The sequence below is a fragment of the Schistocerca gregaria genome, chromosome X, assembly GCF_023897955.1.
Source record: "Schistocerca gregaria isolate iqSchGreg1 chromosome X, iqSchGreg1.2, whole genome shotgun sequence".
NCBI classification, from domain to species: Eukaryota; Metazoa; Arthropoda; class Insecta; order Orthoptera; family Acrididae; genus Schistocerca; species Schistocerca gregaria.
The window spans coordinates 675,950,727-675,968,859 of record NC_064931.1 but is presented as its reverse complement, the minus strand read 5'-3'; the positions used below and the strand labels follow the sequence as shown (position 1 = coordinate 675,968,859).

General features: G+C 42.4%; 1 protein-coding gene across 2 annotated transcripts in view; it reads left to right on the top strand.

Annotated features, from left to right (window-relative positions):
• LOC126297623 (laminin subunit beta-1) overlaps window positions 1–18,133 on the top strand; it is a 319,924-nt gene that overhangs the window by 262,727 nt on the left and 39,064 nt on the right. For both annotated transcript variants that reach the window (XM_049988640.1, XM_049988639.1), the window contains 3 exons: window positions 4,733–4,916; window positions 5,011–5,154; window positions 12,835–13,066. In XM_049988640.1, the coding sequence (XP_049844597.1) occupies window positions 4,733–4,916; window positions 5,011–5,154; window positions 12,835–13,066 (560 nt within the window). The remainder of the gene's footprint in view (window positions 1–4,732; window positions 4,917–5,010; window positions 5,155–12,834; window positions 13,067–18,133) is intronic.

Genomic DNA, 18,133 nt, shown 5'->3' with positions numbered 1-18,133 from the left:
GAAGATGTGTAGATTCACCACTGGGACTGCTAAGGTGTGGTGCTATCAGATTATGCCTCTAAAGGGGGCCAAACTGTTGTAGGAGCATACTACTGAAATCTCCTGAAGAGGTTATGGCTATGTGCAATAGTGGATTAGGGTACCAGTCCAAATGCACAAGCTATGGCAGGTGAGACCTGTTGCTGCAATGAGGGAAGTACAGCAAGGAATTCTGTTATTGTGCTGTGGATGCTGCAGAAAAAAATACATGACATTCTTGGGGAACCAGCAACAAATCCATTAGTATTAAAAAATTTAATATTTACAGAAAGGCAGCAGAGATAGAATTCCTATGACACAGGAAGGTCAACATATAAATTTCTTCCATATATAAACCAAAGGCTTCAGATAATACATTTTGAGCCAAGTAGGGGACTGGTTCACTGCCATGTCCTACATATCTGAAATGAATTGGTAAGAAAGCAGCAATCAGCTGTGACTGGTGCAATTAGCACATCAGATCATGTCCTATGGGAATCATTCCTAGCTGAATACATAACAAGGAATGCTGGGAAAGCCTTAAGAGGTAAAATTGTTTACAACATAATTAGAGTAAAAGATGACTTTGATATTCAAAATCTTTTAACTAATGAGTCTAAGAGAAAGCAAGGCACAACTATAGGCAACCGACTCTGCAGCTGGGATGAGTAATACCTGTAGAAGACCCAAAAGAACAAGAACAAAGTGTGATAGCTCTAAGATTGCTTTGCCTGGTAATGGAAGAGTGAAGGAAGGTGGTCACAAGTGTACCTAAGAAGAATGAGAATTGCTGAAAGATAGCTGATTTGCTCTGATCTGTCATTATGCTGTCTAGGGTCAAAAAGACATTGCTGGAACCAATAGTGTGCTCAATTTGGTACAGAACATACGGGAAAACTAGACTGACTACAGCAGTTGTAATTTTGTGTGTGTGTGTGTGTGTGTGTGTGTGTGTGTGTGTGTGTGTGTGTGTGTGTGTGTGTTTTATTTAACTGTTCTCTAAGGATCAATGACCTTAACAACATTATCAAAAGTAGTTGTACTAGAAATGTTTGAGGAGAGGAGGAGATTAGTGTTTAATGTCCTGTTGACAACAAGGTCATTAGAAATGGAGCACAAGCTCAGATTACGGAAAGATGGGGAAAGAAAATGAATGTGCCCTTTCGAAGGAACCATCCTGTCATTTGCCTTACATGATTTAGGGAAAGCATGGAAAACTTAAATCAAGAGAGCTGGACACGGATTTGAACTGTTGTATTGTCCTCCTGAATGTTAGTCCAGTGCACTAACCACTGCACTACCCCATTCGATACAAGTGTTAGTCTTGGTAACATAAGTTTCAGTAGCAGTAGCAGTGGTGGTAGTGGTGGTGGTGGTGGTGGTGGTGGTGGTGGTGGTGGTTGTTTTGGTCGTAGTAGTAATAGTAGCAGTAGATGTTGTTGTTGATGATGATGATGATGATGATGACGACGATGGTAATCGTGATGGTAATGATGGTATTGTAACAGTGCTAATAGCAGTAGGTGTTGTAACAGTGCTAGTAGCAGTAGGTGATAAAGATACCCATAAAATTAGTCACAACAGATTAGAATAACAAAAACGTGTGGCACTTTTTCTGTCACAGTAATGGAACACCTGACAGAGTGGAAAAAGATGCCACAGGAAAACTTCATGTAGAGTAGCATATCTAACTGTTAGAGCAGGAGTAACAGAAAAAAAAATTAAGACAGTGAAAATAATAAATACACACTGTAAACTTATTTCAATATTCAGAATAGGAAAAAAAGAAAAGGCATAGAAATGGATTATCATAAAGGTTCACACAAATATAATTCACTATGTAATTACCCATTATTGTTACCAAGAAAATGGACTACTATAAATAAATAAGAAACAGTCTGTCAAGATGAAGCATCACAGGAAGCTGCCCAAGGGGGTATTTCTCCTCCATGAATATGGCCCAGCTCATACTGAACAGGACAGTCACACATGCTGCATCTCTGGCCGATCAAATTTTGCCTCATCCTTGTATTCACCAGACATGGCACTCACTGTCTTTTTTTCCTCTGATATCAGATGAAGAAACCACTTCATGGTGGACATTTTCAGAATGATGATGAGGTGGGTTTCAAAGTTGAACATTTCCTGAACATCCAAAATGCAGCTATCCATAACCAAGGTCTCTGCCAAGACATCCCTCATTGGAAAAAAATGTCACATTTTAGGATGACTAGGTAGAGAAGGACTAACCCACCACAACTTAATTTTCTGAGGTGAGCCTGTGGAGATTGAACCACTGTCTACAGTTGTGAAAATCCCATCCCCAATAGGACGACAAGTGTTAGAGGCTCTGTCCATGGCAACAATAGTAACAGAGATGTTAGCAAGGATGGTGTGTATAAGGAAGATTTCATTTTTAGGTAGAGCTTGAATGTGTCATGATCTTGAGAAAATTAATTGTTTAGACAGTACAACCAAAGGAATACAAAATGGTTAGGGAAATGTATTTTATGTGTTTTGATGATTTTTATTTATGGAGGAGAGCAAATATAGTTTGAGAAATCTGTTTCTGGATTACATTTTTGAAATAACTTTTATAGCACTGTGCTGGTAAAATCTTTACCATCAACTGGTGAGGCACAGAAACATATAAGACTCATTAAGTCAAATACAAACATAACATTGCTGTAATGAATGGAGAATTATTTTATTATGTTATTGACATAACTGCAGTAACATTTCACAATGTAACTGATTTCAAGCACCCAGCAGTCATTTTCAAAAATCTGAAGATTACAACTATATCGTTGAAGCTGAATATATTGTCAAACAATCTTGTGATTGTATTAATTACAGAAACAAATTATAATGTCAGTCATGATCTCTGCTGACAGAATAATCTTTTTTTCATAATCACTGCAAAACTTGCCAGAAATGTGAATATGCATAGGAGTACTCTCTATGTTGGCAGCTGCATGTATCCTGTGGTATAGTGCACACTGTAGCACTGTGTTAATTATTTCCCACCAGCCATATACTAGTAGCAACTGAATTAGTGACATCATTAAAGCATTGAACAGACAGTCAATCAGAGGGGTGCTCATGTTCATATCTAAACACCCTGTTTTAGGTTTTCCTAAGTCACTACAGACAACCTCTTGGAATTTTGTATGAGCAGACTATGACTGTTGCATTTCTCCTCGATCTGTAGTGGCATCAGCACTGTTGAACTGTAATCTCCTTTTCAGTAATGCATTTTGCATAAAAACCCAACAGAGTTCAAGTATATTTTACATTTCTTTCAGTTTCATGTACCTTTCTCCTCCCTTCTCTTTATCCTGTATATCTACTATTATGTCCAATTCATGGTCACTTTGTTTAATGGACATTTATACTCTCTTAGCCTCCTTCTCTCTTGTTGGTTTCCCTGCTTTTTCTCCATTACTTCTTCTTTCATGTCTTCTCATCCCCCTACTATATTATTTAACTCTCATTTTTATACTATGTTCAGTTATTGTGCTCAGACTGTCATTTACTATCAGTAATACCAATACAGAATAAATGTATCTTCCCATCTCTGTATTTTATTGCCACCTTTTTATTTCAATGTTCTACCTTGCTATCCTGGATCTTATGGCTCTTTACTAATTTATGTCACCCTCACATTCTTCTTGATAACTACTTATTTACTTCCATTAAACCTTTCTATTTTCTGTTCCAGAAACAAAGGATTATGGCTCTGCTAGAGACTGTCTGTTTATTAGTGATTCTGCTAACCATGCTATGGATTTTTGTGTCTCAACATGCTGAATGTCTGGAGCTAAGTAGAGTAATAACAATGCTATATAAAAGTTGAGATATAGTGAAACATTGCATCAGGTTCCTGAATTACTGTCGCCAAGTAACATGCTGATGCTTTTTTTCACTGTTCTTCTATTTTGAGTAGCATTTGTGTTGTGTGTTCATTGTGACGTACTCATTTGTGTGGGACATGAACCAGGCGCGTGTTACATTTATTGCAAATTACATGAGCTGGAGCTGAAGTTTCAGTCAAGTGCCTTTAATAAACCTGGAACTCCCAGATTTTTCAAATTTAGACATGTTGATTACTGGACAATTTAGCAAGATTGTTAGGTAAGGAGAAATCTTAATGCTTTGTACATAATGGGATCCACATACCACAGTTTGTAGAGTAGGTTTTAGATCTCATGAATCTAATACCTCGTGCATAGCCAATTAATTTAATATTTTGGTAATATAAAAATTTGGGTTGTTTCCATGGCTCTATCTAGTTTTCATGTGTCTCTATTTCATCACATTTTGTTTCCACCCAATGAGCATAATCTTCATATATTGCAAGAGTTGCAGTAAATGGTTTGTATGACAAAAGTGTTCTTCAATGGAAGAATTGGTGTATGTTTCTTCTAGCATTTCTTTACTCTTAACCTAACAAGTACTTGCTCATTTATATTCAAAACTGTAAGCAAGTGGAACAATAATGTATTTTCTAACTGAGAATGAAATTGTTTTTGACTGATATACTCTTCACTGTGTGGAAACAAAAATAGTTAGATATTTTTTCAGAAGGAGAGCTCCTCTCAGTGCCTTGGCAACATTATGTGGAGATGATTATTTATGAATGGCCCTTATTGCTTTGGTATTACATTTAGTTACTGTTATTTTAATGTGTTGCTTCTTGTTTTTTCATTTGCAGATTGCACTGATTCCAAGACCAGAAAGCATCCCATTTTTTCAAGGAGCAAACAATCTCCATAGGCAGGAATTTGAGCGATATCAGTGTGGTCAGGCATTCTACTCTGTACTTAAGGGCAGCATTCCTGATGTCTGTCAAAAGTACCATCACAGCATAGGTTTCTACGTTCATGGTGGTGCATTCCGTAAGTTGTACTTCTGTAATGATTTGATCTATCCCCCTCCTCTCCAGTGTCCATTTATTGTTGAGAATATTAACCACTACATTCAATTTTACAGCCTGCCAATGCGACCCTACTGGCTCAGTGAGTGCTATATGTTCAGAACTGGGTGGTGCTTGCACCTGCAAACCTAATGTAGTTGGCAGGCGCTGTGACAGATGTGCTCCAGGAACATACGGTTTTGGTCCCGAAGGTTGTCGTGGTATGTACATTTTTGTCTATTTTATTTTCTCTATGATATGAGCTGACATTTTTAAATCTAAAAATGAAAGTATAATAATAAAAACAGAATATTATGAATCAATCATCCATTCCTACATTGGAAAAAGAATAGTAGCTATAGTCTGGAATATCTGCCACATTTTAATAAAATGTAATCTAGATTTTTGTAGTGAAAAACCATTAACTTACAACAGATTACAATAGTTTGTTTGTAGTATACATCCATATCACAAATTGTTAAATATTGTATTCACATTGGTAAATTTGATGGTCTCCAAGAAAAGTTACATAAACCCCAATATCTTATTTTTTAACTTTTGAGCAGGTGTGCTGTTTTTAACACGAGTTGCCTCGTGATGAACTTTGTACAGATGTAAAGAATAGTTGGCTTTATGTTACCGAGGTAAACAACAATGAGCAAAATCACAATTTAATCTTAATTTAATTAAGCAATGATACAGTAAACTTACATAATATGAGGTAAAGCACTGTTTTATGAATCATTAATGGAATAAACTTTCATTGTATCACTCTGTTGCCACAGACATTAGATGCCATAGGAGGGGCAGTGTTCATTGCAGTCAACAAAAATACTTTGTCTATCAAGGTCAAAATTGAATCTAACTGTGATATTATCTGGATGCAAGTAGAACATGTAGGTGGACTCAGGTTAATTATCAGATGTTTTTATTGGCCACCTAATTCTGTCATGACAGTTTTAGAATCATTCAAAGTTAATCTATCCTCAGTGGTGCAGGAATACCCTGATCATGTGTTATTAGTTTCAGAGTCAACTTTTAACCTGTTAAATACAGACTGGGACATCTATGGATTCATTGCAGTCTGAATTACAGACAGACAGCTTTATGAAGTAGTTTTGAACACTTTTCTGAAAACTGTCTTGAGAAACTAGTTCTGGCAATGGTTACTGAAGTTAATAAATCCATCCAGAAGGCTAGGAGAGTATTTTTGCTACAAAGAGCAAATAATCAGTTGTTAGCATTCCGTTGAGACAATGCATGGACATAAATTAGTTCCAATATGACAGACATAATGGAATTATGAGCACAGTTTAAACTGTATGGAAATTACGCTCGGGAGAAGTATGTGCTGAGAAAGTGGATTAGGGGTGAAAAAAAGCCACTGTGGTTTGATAACAAAATCCAGAAAATGTTGAGGAAGCAGACTGTTGCATACTCAGTTCAAAAAAGAATGCACAAATCACAACATGTAAGAATTAGTAGAAATTAGTGCACCTGTAAAAAGTTTGATGTGTGAAGCATACAACTACTTCCACTGTCATACCTTAGTAAAAGATATTGCCAACAACTCAAGAAAATTCTGGTCTTACATAAAATCTCTAAGGGGGTTAAAACCTTCTATCCAGTCACTCACTGATCAGTCTGGTGTGCCAAGAGAACTCTGCAACAGGAAATACGAAGTTTTGATTTTGCATATAAGAAATCATTCACACAGGAGGACTGTAGAAACTTACCATCATTTGACCATTGCACAGACTCCCCTATGGAGAACATAGCAGAAGGTACCACTGGTATAGAGAAGCAACTGAGAGAGTTAAAAACAAATAAGTCACCTGATGCAGATGGAATCACAACTCACTTTTAGAGAGACTACTCTATAGCATTGGCCCGTTATTTAGCTTGTACATATTGCAAATCTCTTGCTCAGCACAAAATCCCAAATGCCTGGAAAGAAGCACAGGTGACTCCTGTATATAATAAAGGTTAAATAATGGACCCACAAAATTACAGACCAATATCCTTAACAACAGTTTGATGCAGAACTCTTGAACATAAATAAATAAATAAATAAATTTCCTCCAGAAGGAAAAGCTTCTGTCCATAAATCAACATGGATTTAGAAAGTATCACTCACGTGAAACTCAGCTTGCCCACTTCTTGAATCATATCCTGAAGAATAACAGGCAAATTCGGTGTCCCACTGCAGACTGTCAATGAAGGTCTGAGCATACATATTAGGTTCCCAGCTATGTGAGTAGTTGAAAACTTCTTATGTGATAGAACCCAGTATGTTGTTATCTATAGTGAGTGATCATCAGAGACAAGGGTGCCATCATGGCTTTCCCAGGGAAATGTGATAGGAGCACTCTTATTATCTATAGGGTGTTTCCTTAAGAACATGCAAAAATTTAACAGAACATAGAGGATGCTCCATTGGGTAATTTGAGGTAGGGAACCTAGTGTTGTAGAAGTCATCTTAAGGAGATAATAAGAATAAAATCAGATTGCTGTGTACTTTTTGTGTACATTAGTTAACTGTGAATACCATCACTGACACAATGGATGTACCATTTGTACCATATCTTACAAAATATGCTGAAACTGATGGCCATCAACATCAATGCAAGTATGACATTAGCGAACAAGATTCTAATGCACCCTGACAAATATCCCTGGTGTGTTCCAAATCACATCACAGGCAGCTACAATTCTGACAACTAATTCCATCTCTGTATCCACTGGGGTGTCATATGCAAGTGAGTTTAGATAACTAAATAGGAAATAATCAAGGGGATTTGGCTCAGGTGACATCACAGGCCATGGAATAGGACCTCCCCTGCCAATACAGAGATCAGGAAATACTGTACCAGTGGTACTCCATCATATTGTACTGTACATCTCTGAATAGCACTTATTAATGAATGGGTATGCCATTCATTCATGGCATTGGAAAATGTGAATATGATAAAACAGAGCCACCTTATGGGCACATAAAGTAAACAAAACTTACATCATGACTTCCTAGTAATCAGACCCGTTCTTGTTTCCTTGCAGGAAATAAAGACTACGTGTGAATAAACAGCATAGTACATGTAAACTTGGACGCATGTTAGTTGTAAATAAGCTGGAAAAAAGTAATGCTAGACAAAGCAGTAGATGGTTTACTTCCATATCTACTTAAGCTGGGTTCTCCGACCCCAGGTTCCCTACCTCAGATTGCCCAGTGGAGCATTCTCAATGTCCTGTTACATTTTTGCATGCTCATGCAGAAACACCCTGTATATTCATAGATGGTCTGAAAGTGTGAGCAGCGATCTGTGGCTGTTGGCTGATGATGCTGTGGTGTATAGGGAGATGTCATCATTGAGTGACTGCGAGGATAAAAGATGGCTTTGACAGAATTTATAGTTGGTGTGAAGAGTGGTAGGAAAATGTAATTTAATGCAGATCAGTAAGACAAACTGTTGAGGTTTGCACTTACTAACACTCTTTATTCTGTATTCACTGGATAGACAAACATTCAACAAGACATACAGAATCACATAGCTCAAGAGTATTCTGGGTTTGAGATGATAAATGTCATCACAAGGTGGCCAGCATAATATGTGGATCATATGGTGCACCAACAAGAACTGCCATTCCTGGTGGAGTGCCTGCTTACATCAGGGGATTCCACAAAATGGCATGGCGATGGCCTCGAGGGTATAGCTTCTTTTCAGCTTTTGTCTTCTGCTGGTCACTTGCAGCTTGGAGTGCCAAGTATGGATCAGTTGTGGACAGTTGAGATAACTCCATCTCACTGTCCAAATTGGTCATATCAACCCTCCACCAAGGAGATGATAGATAGGTGTGGAAGCAGCCCCCTGTGGTGCTGACTGCAATGAGGGGGGGGGGGGGGGGGGGGGGGAGTGAGGTAGTGGTCAGAATTGGAGCCATGAGAGCCCTGGCGTGGCTGAGTCCAGAACAGGCTACATCTCTCTGTTGACAATTCCAGGACTGTCATGTGCAGGCACGGCCGTGCACGGAGCATCCTCTGGAGATGGGACTACCTCTGCTGGAACTGGATCAAAGACAGACGGAGGTGCAAGGGTCCACTCCGTGAACCCCACAGCGCCAAGGGCCCAGCCAGTGTGAAGTGGAGCTGGTTGCTGGGGAGGCCAGGTGGGGTGAGGCAGCAAGTCATCCAGGGCTTGATGGAATGCTGACTTTGGCAATCTGGGTCATAGCTGGTTCTTATGACACCACCAAAGATGGCCCGCAGCACAGGCCTCATACATACACTGACCATGAGAGCCATGGATTGTAGGAGGACAGTGTCTGAACATTGGCACCCACAACAGGGGTTTCCGAGCTGGATCAGCAACAGGCCTGAGGCAGGAGGGGGGGGGGGGGGGCGTTGAGGAGGAGGGGCAGGTCCTGGTGGAAACATCAGTGTAAGTAGAATCTGTGATGGCCACCCATGTAGTAATTCTGCAGGGCTCTTCCGAGCAATGATAGGCAGCGAAAAACAACATGAGAGCCTTGTCCGTGGAAGCAGAGTGCGCCATGACCGAAATCTTCTCCTTGAAAGTTTGCACCATTCGCTCTGCCTCCCCTATGGATTGCAGTTGGAATGGGGTTGTGAGCAGCTGTGTGATCTCTTGAAGGTCACAAAAACTGGGGAAGTGTGTTTAGGTAAACTGGGGGCAGTTTTCTAATATGATGGCCAGTGGAAGACCCATTTGGCCCGAATGACATATGCCGATGTCGTAGAGGGGATGGGTGGACATTAGGGAACTTGAGGACAATGAGCTGACCACAATGAGCCACATCCACTGCAAAAAAGGTCTGCCTGGGGCCAAGGATCAATGGCCAACAAGAGGCATGCCAATGGGCCAGCTGCTTCAAACGTAAAATACTCCAGTGACTGGCATGTAGCAGATCAAATACCTTGGGGCGCAGAGCTGGGGGAATAATGACTCGAGGCCTATTGTGTTGCCTCTGGTGGAGGAGAACCCCTATCATGGAGGATCAGTCTAGACCAGATGGTGACTTATGTTTTCAAGTGACTGTGGTTGCCCATGGGCAGTCTCTGAGGCCAACCATTTCAAATCCACTGAACAACAGAAGAGAATATGGGGTCTGCCCATTTCTGATTCGCAACTGCTGTCATGCATCGAGGGGGAACTCCTGAAGGGCCAATGGCAAATCAGAGTCTGATTGAAAAATGATGACTTCCTGAGTGTCAAACTCATGATCTGGGCCAGCTGGCAGACGAGATAGAGCGTTGGTATTTGTTTGGAGACCAGAAGGTTTGTAGTTGATGTCATGCATATATGTGGACAGAAACAATGCCCCACACTGCAGTATTTGTGCCGTTTCGTCTGGAAGTCCAGACCGATGACGAAACACTGTGCATAATTGGCTTGTGGTCTTTGATCAACTGAAACTTCACACGGTACAGATAGGCATGGAACTTCTTCACTGTGCAGCTAATGCTTCTTTCTTTGTCTGCAAGTAGTAATAGCTAATCTTCCCCAGAAAGAACTTTAATTCTTACAGAGTTTGGGGGCAGGGCATATTGTTGATGACCTACATATGTTCTCTGGTTGAATGGATGCCTTTTTTGCAGAGAAGGAAACCAAGGTACTCCACCAAGACTGGAAAAACTTAAACTTACTGAAGTTACATTTCAGGCCCTCAGGTGATAAGCAGGAAAACAAAGTCTGGAGGTGCTCAGCTGCTGATGCCCCTGTCATGATTTCATCTAGATAACTGCCACACTAGACAACACCCTGACTCAGTTATTCTAAGAAGCACAAAAAAAAAAAAGCTGGAGCACTAATGATTCCAAATAGAAGCTGGTTACACCAGTAAAAGCCAAAGGATGTGCTAAGCACTAGCAATTCACAGGAATATGAATGTGACTGCAGCTTTAAATATGAATCTAACAGATCAGTCTTCACGTAACAGTCTCTGTTCTGCAGCCTGGAGAACACGTCCTCTGGTTGTGGAACTTGGAAAGAATCTATGATCAACTGGTCAATCACGGCCTTAAAATAGCCACACAGCCTGAGAGACCATCCGGTTTTTTGACAATGACAAATGAAAAGCCCACTGACTTGAAAAACTGGGGTGACCACATTTAAGGTGAGCAACCCGTCCAGTTGTGCCTTCATTGCGTCCTAGAGGACATGAGGAATTGGGAATACCCACACAAAGGTGGCCAGAACCTGGCTTCAAGTGAAGACATACCTCGACAAATGCCACCTGACCCAGACCTGAAGTGAACAACTGCAAAAAGGAGGTCATAAACTCTTCAATTCCTTGAAATGGAATGTCCAAGGATTACAAATTCACATTCACAGGAATGGAAAACTCAAAGTGCTCGAAGTCGTCAAATCCAAAAATGTTTTCTGCTCTGTCTTAAGAAACTACCAAAAATGAAAGCATGTGTAACATAGTTTTATATGAGACCTCTATCAAAAACACTCCCTGCACTGGGATTTCATGACCATTGTAGGCCATGAACTCCATCTGAAATAAGTACAGTGGAGGAAAGCTCAGCGTCATATAGGTAGAACTATTGATCAAAGAAGAAGATGCAGTAGTATCAGCCCTCTGTGCTTGTCAAGAGCTTACAGGAAGATCGGCTACAGTTCCACCAATTAGGTGTCCTATTGTGGCTCAGTTATATTCTCAGTCATGAGAACCATCTCATTTATATTGCTAAAGTGTAAGGAGACAATCTTGTGACCAGTATCCACATTTGCCTTCCACTCATAGCTTCATGAATGTATTTCTGTTCACGATTTGAGGATGAACTTGACAGGTCATGCATGTCAGAAGGTGCAGCAGCATCAGTGTTCAAAGTTGATGTCTCATGAGATGCAAGAATATTGGTTGCAAACTACACAGCACAGCAGTTAAAGTACTCTTTAGGAGTTGTTTCTCCTAAGTCTTTGTTACAGTTCCTTGATAGTCGCAAAGGATTCAAAAATCCAGTCTATTTTCTCACTGATTCCTTTTTTAGTTTCTAACACAAAATTTTAAAATTTTTCTTATACATTATAAAGTGCAGTGAATAACTTCTAAAATGTTTTGTTTCTCATCATAGCAATTCCTGGATGTAATAACTTTGCAACTGTGATAAACCTTTTCCTGTAATGTATTCTTTTGATCATTTGCTTCAGTAATGGCTTCCTCTTCTTGAATATGAAAGGATTTCCTGACACACCTCTACTTTCACATAATCAGAAATACAATCATAACTGTGTGCAAGTTGTTGGCCTGAAGGAAATATTCTACCAATTGGGTTATTTTGCTGAAGTAATACTATCCTTGTGTGTAAAAATTAGAATGGATTATCATTTGATTGATGCACATGTCCCCCATTGTACTAGCACTATAAAGAACAAATTTAATTTTATCAATATGAAGTTCAGATGTAATAAATGTGGGAAAAAGTGATGCTTGCTGAAAAATGACTTTAGAAACCTCCACTACAATTCAAAATAAGTACCTGTACTGTCAGAGGATTTGGAAAAAAGCTTAATAACAGAAAATGGTACGCTACACAACTTTGGTATAAATGTGAAAGTATTTTGCTGTACTTAATGAACACTTTTATAATCAGAAAAGTTACAGTAGTAGATACAACAGTATGTCATGTTTATGCAACAGAGTGATGTCACATTTCCTCTCTCATAACTAGTTTTGAAGAATAATTTGTGGCAGATTCTCGCATGAAACATACAGCAGAAGAAACATTTTCCAAATATAAACTAAATACTGTTATTTCAAATTGTAAGTATTTTTTTCTTTTAAGCCATTGCCTTTCTTACACATAACAGTATGTGAAAGAAAAACTTTTGCTGAATTATGTGTATTAGAGAACTCTGAGGTCACAATTTTTTCAGCATGCGACTGCAATTCTATTGGTGCACTTGACAACTTCTGTGATGTTCAGACTGGCCAGTGCAAGTGCAGAGCCAATACGTACGGCCGAGAATGTGATCAGTGTCAGCCAGGTTTCTGGAATTTCCCCAACTGTCAGCAGTGTACATGTAATGGGCATGCTGATGTTTGCGACCCTCAAACAGGAGCATGTACAGAATGTCGTGACTTTACATTGGGCCATAACTGTGACAGGTATGAACAGTAATACTTTTTTTTCATGATATGTATTATGTATGATTTCCAGGTACCCTTTTTCACACAGCCTTTTTGCAGTAATAACTTTGTTTAACTTGTCTTGCAGTTTTTTGTGATCATTATCATCAATTTCTCACCATATGGGAGCATTGAGCAAAGGAGAGCCACATATTACCTTCTAGTTTGCAACACTCACCTTGTATGATGATTGTTATTTTTTCATGTCATTGTTTCTATTTCATCCAGGACATTCCATTACCACTTTATCCATTATTACAGGATGTTAATCTTTAACTGCATTGAGTTATAGTATTATATTTGTAAGTGTTGTGAGATTTGACAGATTTATTTAATTCGTTTTTAAATTGTTACTAGTCCTTTACTGTTTCATATTAATGTATGACAGTTGTAATTTTCTGCCTTTCCCTTTTTATTTTTTCCTCTTCAGCTTTTTGGGTAAGTGCCCCATATGTAGAAAGCTAGAGGTTCCAACTTGTTTTTGTGCAGTTGCTCTTTTGGATGATGGATTTCATTACTGTTTACGTCTGGTTTCAGCCAACTTTCTGTCCCTAGTACTATATGAGTGTTGTGACCGTTTATTAATGAGAGCAGTTCTGGGACCTTTCTATAGATGCTCCTGCAGTTTACTATTAGCACATTAATATTGTTATTCCCTGTTGCATTTTGCCTACTCCTACCTCGCCGTGTCTCAGAAGGCGTCTTGTCGGGCCTAGGGAGGGAATTCTCTAACCTAAAAAACCCACATGTGCACTCCACACGTACTCCGCTACCCTTGTAGCCACTTCCGGCGTGTTGTGCATGCCTGTCCTATTCAGGGGGACCCTACATATCTCCACTCTCTCTTGCGTCACTGCCGAGCAATGCTAATGTCAGACCTGGGAGGCAGACCAGCAGCCCATCAGTAGGCCATAGTGTGACAGGGTGCTGTTCAATCCTGGTCTTGAATCCATGGCTGCAACTGCTGGTGCCCTGTTGTCTCATTGTCTAGGGTAGCTCTGGTGTCATGGCTGTACTGTTGGGATTTAAAAAAAAAAATATCCACGGATCGGGTTGCTGAATGGCTTTCTGTGTCAAGTAAGTAAAAGGTGCCCAGAACAAAATTACAGTCACTATGGCACTAGGAATTGTATTACTCGAGGTCGTGGTTATCCATCATATTCTGTCCTGATACGGCAGTAATCTGCCCCTCCTGTGCAGCTATCATCTGATTCAGAGAATGAATGAGACTTGGTTTCCAAGTATCATTTAAGAAGGTAAAGTTTCATTTAGGAAACATCGCCAAGGGTTCATCCAGTCAATACAGCCGCAGTTGTGTCATGTTCAAGTGAGTAATGCCCATAATTGTAGCTGGTAAATTAAATGTTGGTCCTGTAATATCAAACATGATTCCAATAACTAACCTACTGCCTCTTAGACCCACGTGTCTTGCTCCCATAAGCTTCCCTTGTTCATGACAACTCACCACTACTATTACATCAACATACACCAAGAATACACAATTTAGATCTGCTCACTGAAAGTGTGGCTTCAGTTCCATCACCTCCTTTCAGCATGGCTGTCCCTGCCTTGCCCCTGAACAATTATATTGTTATAACCTTTAATCACAATAATTGCGTGGATTTTCACACTCTCTCTTAGAAACAATAGCTGATCACATGATTACAACTCAGTCTCTCGTATTCGACTGCTGTGCCGTGACATGCTGCCGGTGCTGTTCGTAGCTAGGTGGCGCTCCCGCGCTCATCCGATTTGCGGAGCGCCTCTATCGCCGTTTGTGCGTACTGTCGTGGCGGCACTGTTAAATGTCGTGGCACTATCACAACACTTTTCCCCCCTTGAAAAAAATAAACACTCACTTCCTTGGAGACATGGACAGCGCAGAGACATCCATGGCCTCTTGTGAGGCCCCGAGGAGATCCCGCGCAGAGATACGGGAGTATGGTCGAAAATGTCCAGGACAGAAGCTCGTGCGTGGAACGTGCCTCCTGGATGAGATGATGGGTGAAAACTCCGGAGCAGCATCCATAGGTGTCATTGACCTGGGAGTGTGCTCCAGCGAGATGGGTCCCGGAGAGGGCGGCGTCGCGACTGGGGCCGGTTCCGGAGTACTTGGAAGCGGCAGCGACGACGGCTGCATCAACACGGACGGTAGATCGGCAGCAGCGACAGGACTGGCGTCTCGAGCTGGTGGAGGCGAAGGATGGGGCGGTGGCACAGGCGTGGCCACCACTCGTGGGCGCATCTGGTCGTAATGGCGAACAACCGTGCCATCGCCCGTACGGATTTCACAAAGCCGGCGGCCGCGAAGAGCCTTGACCACCCCTGGAATCCATTTAGGGCGAGATACATACCCTATTGCCCACACGTCGGCGCCCACCGAGTATTTTCCCGCACTAGGGGACACAGTACTAGGCCTGACAGGGTGAAGCAGGTGCAGTAGAGTGCGCGGTTGGCGGCCATGCAAGAGTTCAGCAGGGCTGCGATCACCCAGAGGCGTGAAGCGATAAGAACTCAGAAATTGCAGCAGGGCGTCATCTGTGGAAAAATCACTAAGGAATTTTTTCATCTGGCATTTGAAAGTGCGGACAAGGCGCTCGACCTCCCCATTCGATTGCGGATGGAAGGGAGGTGCGGTAACATGATGAATCCCTTGTCCAGTACAAAAATCACGGAAGGCCTGCGAAGAGAACTGAGGGCCATTGTCCGTGACGATCATGGATGGAAGACCTTCTAGCGCAAAGATTTTGGACAAAGCCAGCGTCGTCGCCGCAGTGGTGGGCGACGGACATCTAACAACAAATGGAAACTTCAAGAAGGCGTCAATCAACAGTAGCCAATAAGTACCGAGGAAGGGGCCAGCAAAGTCGGCGTGCACCCATTCCCATGGCTGAGCTTGATCAGGCCACGGAGAGGGCATTGTAAGAGGTGCCGCCAGTTGTTGAGCACACTGGCCACATGCAGCAACCATATGGGCGATGTCCGAATCAATGCCGGGCCAATAAACGTGCCTGCGGGCCAGGGACTTAGTCCGAGAAATACCCCAATGGCCTCCGTGCAACAGTTTGAGAACATCTTTGCGAAGAGAGGCTGGCACCACGACCCGTGGAGATGCGCCATCCGTGGCCAGAAGAACAACACCATCACGAACAGACAGACGAAGGCGCAAGGCATGGTAGTTGCGAAGGGGATCCGATGCCCGGCCCCCGGTCCTGTCCGGCCAACCTCGTTGAACAAAACCGATCACCCGACGCTGGACCGGGTCCTGCGCAGTAGCTGAACCTGCGAACCTGTAAGTGGAAAGCCCTCGACTGCACGACGTTCTTCCTCATCAATGTGGAAACAGAGGAGTTCATCACGATCGAAAACAGGGTCGGGGCCCATCGGCAATCGCGACAATGCATCCGCGTTTGCGTGCTGGGCCGTGGGGCGATAGTGAATCTCATAATGAAAACGAGACAAGTATAAGGCCCAACGTTGCAGGCGGTGAGCTGCCTTATCCGGAAGTGACGCCGAGGGGCTGAACAGAGAGACCAGCGGTTTGTGGTCGGTGATGAGGTGAAACTTAGAACCATACAAAAAAACGCTGAACTTTTTTAGAGCATAAATGATAGCGAGCGCCTCCTTTTCGATTTGAGAGTAACGCTGTTGCGCCTCGTTGAGGGTCTTGGAAGCATAGGCAATGGGTCGTTCCGACCCATCCTCATACCGATGGGCGAGAACAGCCCCTAGGCCATACTGTGACGCGTCAGTCGCCAGAACCAAGTGCTGACCCGGACGGAATGTGGCAAGACAAGGCGCGGACTGCAAATGAGCCTTCAGGCGGACAAAAGCCTGCTCACACCCGTCGGACCAACAGAAGGGGACGTTTTTGCGTAACAGCTGATGCAGAGGATAAGCTACCGCTGCTGCGGATGGAATGAATTTGTGATAATAAGCAATCTTGCCTAGAAACGCCTGAAGTTCTTTGACCGTAGACGGCCGGGGTAGAGCGTTAATGGCCGCAACGTGCTCACGGAGAGGGCGTATGCCCTCACGGGACAAGTGGAAACCAAGATACTCAATGGAGGGTTGGAAGAACTGTGACTTGTCCAGATTGCACCTCAACCCAGCCGAATGCAAAACCCGAGACAGTGAACGTAAATTATGAAGGTGCTCCGCAGTGGAGGCTCCCGTGACAACAATGTCATCCAGATAGTTTATGCAGCCGGGAACGGAAGCCGTGAGCTGTTCCAAAAACCGCTGAAAAATGGCCTGTGCGCTAGCGACGCCAAATGGTAATCGCTGGTACTGATACAACCCACAAGGAGTGTTGATAACGAGAAATTCCTTGGAAGGAGCGTCCAACGGCAACTAATGGTACGCCTCCGATAAGTCAAGTTTGGAAAAGAACTGGCCCCCAGCAAGCTTGGTAAACAACTCCTCAGGACGAGGAAGAGGATAAGTGTCAATGAGGCTCTGAGCGTTGACAGTGGCTTTAAAGTCACCACACAATCGCAGACTCCCGTTTGGTTTAGAAACCACCACGATCGGCGATGCCCATTCGCTGGAGGTAACCGGAAGGAGAATCCCTGAAGCTGTTAACCTGTCTAGCTCAGCCTTGACAGGTGCACGCAACGCCACCGGAATAGGGCGTGCCCGGAAAAACTTAGGGCGAGCCGTAGGTTTAAGAGTAATGTGGGCTGCAAAATCCTTGGCACAACCCAGACCAGCAGAGAACACGGACGAAAATTCAGAACACAATCCATCCAGCTGTTGATACGGAATGTCCTCAGATATGAGGTGCACATCATCATCAATGGAGAACCCGAACAACTGGAAAGCATCATAACCGAACAGGTTTTCAGTGCCCGCATGATCCACCACATAAAACGTGAGGGGCCGAACAACAGACTTGTAGGCAGTGGAAGCATCAAACTGGCCCATGATAGGAATTTTCTGCTGATTATAAGTCCTCAGATTGCACGTAACTGGAGACAAAGGAGGGGAGCCCAACGCCAAATACGTGCGAGAATTAATGAGAGTTACTGCAGAGCCAGTGTCCAC